This window comes from Myotis davidii, unplaced genomic scaffold, assembly GCF_000327345.1.
Source record: "Myotis davidii unplaced genomic scaffold, ASM32734v1 scaffold327, whole genome shotgun sequence".
NCBI classification, from domain to species: domain Eukaryota; kingdom Metazoa; phylum Chordata; class Mammalia; order Chiroptera; family Vespertilionidae; genus Myotis; species Myotis davidii.
In genome coordinates this window covers 2,671,350-2,675,239 of record NW_006298628.1, presented here as the reverse complement: position 1 = coordinate 2,675,239, position 3,890 = coordinate 2,671,350, and the positions used below count along the sequence as shown (strand labels likewise).

General features: G+C 46.0%; 1 protein-coding gene across 1 annotated transcript in view; it reads right to left on the bottom strand.

Annotated features, from left to right (window-relative positions):
• Positions 1–436, bottom strand: part of HOXB13 (homeobox B13) — a 3,145-nt gene extending 2,709 nt beyond the window's left edge. Inside the window, exon 1 of the mRNA XM_006774406.1 lies at positions 412–436. Coding sequence (XP_006774469.1) covers positions 412–436 — 25 coding nt within the window. The remainder of the gene's footprint in view (positions 1–411) is intronic.
• Between the last annotated feature and the right edge of the window lie 3,454 nt (positions 437–3,890).

Genomic DNA, 3,890 nt, shown 5'->3' with positions numbered 1-3,890 from the left:
CTTCCCCTTCTCTGAGAACTAAGGAATTTCCAGGAAGTCGGGGCTGGTTAACTAACTGGCCATGAACTAGTTGTGGGCGTTCTGGACCCCAAGAGCACAGGAGCCTGGCCGGTGAGCCTCCGCCTCTCTGCCCTCCTGATGGGGGCTGGGGGAGGGCCCAACCACTGGAGAAATTGCTGGAGGCCCCCCTGATGGGGCCTATTGTGCGGTGTAATTCAAGAAACTAAAACTGCTTTGTTTCACAAATCTGAGGTTTTGTGTCTCTTCACTACCTCGCCCAAATCAAATCTGTCCAAGTCCACTTTTTCTAGAACCCCCAGTTTTTTCTGGAAAAGGCAGGAATGATTCCATTTTGCATAGGGGTCATGGCAATTATGTAGAACAGACCACCCCGAGCTCATGCCCACTCACCAACTTGAACCTGAACTTGAGCCATCTTTCCAGACTGGCCCCATGCAAACTGGAGTTGCAGGGCTATAGGGGAAATTATAGATCACCTATAACAAAAACTGCTGCCCTGGCCATGTAGCTCAGTTGGTTATAGTATCTTCCTGATATGCCAAAATTGTGGGTTTGATCCCTGGTTAGGGCACATACAAGAAGCAACCGATGAATACAAAAACAACAAGTGGGACAACAAACAGATCTCTCTCCCTCTCTCTTTTTCTCTATATTTTATTGCATTTGAAAACCACATGAGAGAAAATGGAGGTGTCTCTTCAACGGGTCTGGGTACTTTTGCTGTAGTATCTTTGCCTGTAGCTATCTTTGCCGCAAATATTTTTGCTGCAAACATTTTTACCATATAACTCACTGGCCATTAGGCAATTTTGCCCTTAAAAAAAGATAAAATCACAAAAAGTAAATGAGGGATGTTAAAAAAACAGACATAACAAAATTTTTAAAAAGTTTATTGAGAAATACAAAACACTTGCTTATATTTCAAATGTGTGTAGATTCATGGCAATCCTGTGCAAATAACTGATTTTAGTTTGCGGTTTGTATCTAAGCTGTTGTCTTCATTGTATGGGAACTGTGGGTTCAACTGGGTGCCCTCAAAGACAACCCGCAGCCTCTTTTCTCCTCCCAATGTACAGGTATACCTCAGAGAGATTTTGGATTCGGTTCCAAACCACTGCAATCAAAAGAGTGTCACAAAAGCGAGTCACACGAATTTTTGGGTTTCCTAGTGCCTATATGTTACGTGACTGTAGTCTCATAAGTGTGCAATAGCATGATGTCTTTTAAAAAGTACCTAGCTTAATTTAAAAATGCTATACTGCTAAAAAAAATACCATCACGTGAGCCTTCAGAGAGTTTAGTCTTTTTGCTGGTGGAAAGTCTTCTCTTCAATTTGTAAAAAACACAGTATCTGTGAAGTACAATAAAGCGATGCCGGTAGTGTGTTTCAAAATAAGAAACCAACTCTTGGGGCAAATTGTTGTCCTCTGCAAGAAATAAATGCTAACCATTCTAAGACCACCATCATATCTACTCACCGTATTGACCTTTATGTGGGCTGGCTGAGATTTATATATAATATAAAAATGGAAGTAGCTGTGAGAACTTTGTCAATGCAGAAATGAAACCAAACCAACAACCGGCTTAAGTACATTGTCTTCCACGCAGTTAAATTGGTTTGTCAATGGAGAAATAAAACCAAGCCAAAAAAAAATCAAACTGTCAACCAGTTATTTTATTTTATTTTTTTTTACAGCAAAATTGCCTTATGGTAAATTACTTATGTGGTGAAATGTTCATGGCAAAAATGCTTTCAGCACAGATGCCGAAGGCAAAGACGCTTGCGGTGAAAATACTGAGCACACTCTTTGACACGTCCCAGTTTCTTATCATAGCTTCTAGCTTGTCTAACTCTGCAAGACAGAAATATCAGGATTTTTACCTAAAGACAAAGTGTTTTCACTGCTTTGTACTTGGTAGATGACAGTACAAGCATGAACAAATCTCTAAATTTTAAAAAAAAGTAACCCAGGCAAAATTAGGTTAGAAGAGATTTGGCTGGAGAGAGGGGCTCCTGAGTGGGAGGTGCCCTCAGGAAGCTTTCTGGGTGCGGCCCATGTTCTCGCTTTCAATCTGCACAGTAGTTACATGGGTGTGTTCACTGTGTGAAAATGCGAGCTGTACCCGGGTTATCTCTGCACTTTGTATCAGTTTTATCTCTGTTCTGTACGCACAAAAACGTAAGGATTCATAACAGCATTGCTCACCCCTGTGCTTTTTGGACACATGGTTTTCTTCTTCACGTCTCTGAAAATAAGCAGCGAGGCTCACAGAGCTCGGCATGTTGTGGAATACCAGCCCACCGGCTGTCCAACAGACACATTTCCATACAAATCAAAATTACGGAGCTGGTTGGTTTTTTGTTTTGCTCTACAATTTACTTAGCAACTACCAGGTCCCAGGGAACCGTCTGAATGTCATATTTATTAACATGAGCATGTGCTCCTGTTTCCCGTAAGGCATACGTATAGGCAACTGTCTGGGACGTATCGTAGACCTCAACTGGAGTCAGATAAAGTAGGATTCAGTCTCATCTGTAAAAGGTACCAGTCTCTCTCCCCATGGGCACAATAATCCCTACCTCACAGGAACGCTGTGCAGATTAAATGGAGATTTTTGCATATGAAGGCATTTTATGAATTGAATGAGTTATATTTGTGTTTCTGCATGTGTGTCTGTTTCTAATGGACTACAAGACACCTGTTTTTATTTTAAAATTAAAGGACAGTTGTCCTAAAATATGCGGGTCACTTTGTACTTGCCTCTCTCGGCCCTGAATCAGCCTGAGGTTCCCACATGGAGAAACTGAGGTTCAGATCCCGTCCCCCCCTCCACCCCGACCCCAAACCTCCTTAGGGCTCTCCAGGACGTTAAGGCCGAGGTCTCGGGATAACCCTGGCGTCTGACCGCCCGGCCAGCCCAGGCTGAGTCAGCCCTTCCCCCGGCCCGCAGACTCCTTTGTGTCCTGCTGGGAGCCTCCAGGCAGACCCTCAGACCCTGAGCCTCCCCTCCCCTTTCCCGACCCAACCAAACGCGCTGAAAGCCTCTTCTGCTCCTTTACATACCGGCCAGACACCTCCAGGAAGGTCAAGGCCAAGTTGAAAGTTAAGAGCCTGTTTATCACCGGGAACCCATTCAGCGCGGCCCCACAGACCGCCTGTGACCTTTACTGCCGGGCCTTTGAGCGCGGCCGCCGCGCCCCGGGGGTTCTGGCCACGGGGACTTGGCACCTCGGTGTCAGCTCCCGCCCCCGCCCGGGCTCCGGCCCCGCAACCGGAGGAAGGGGGCGAGGGGCGCCCCCCCGCCCCGCTTGCCGCATTTGTTAAATTCTGTTTTCCTTTCCTTAAAGCAAAGATTGCACCCGGTGACTTCATTCCCCCACTTGGAACAGTGTGCGTGGTCGCGACCCCCGAGGCCCTCAGGTTGGTGCTGATCAATAATGAGAATTTATTTGCAGCGGCGCAGCTGCTTTTTCTGGAAAGGTCGGGGCTCCGGTGCCGCCAGACAGCAAAGGGCCTGGCTGAACGGCTGGGGACGCTTCCCGCTCTGGGTTTATGAACGGGGCCTAATGGGGTGCGCGCTTTTCTTTCTTGCGTCTTTTCTTCTGCCCTTTCTGCCTTCCGTCTCCTGCTCTCTCTCTTTTCCGTCTTATATTTGTACTTTTTTCTTCCTGCCTTTCTTTCCTCCGGTTTTAGCTCTCTTGCTTCTTGTGCGCTCTTTCTTGTTTTGTTCTTTCTGTCTTTAATGCTTACGTTCTCTCCCCTCCCCCACGGTTCCTCTACCCCCACCCCCTTTTGTTCCTTTTCTTTCACTTACACTATTTTTTCTTGGTTTGCTTTCTCGTCCTCCCATTTTTCTTTTTTTTTTTT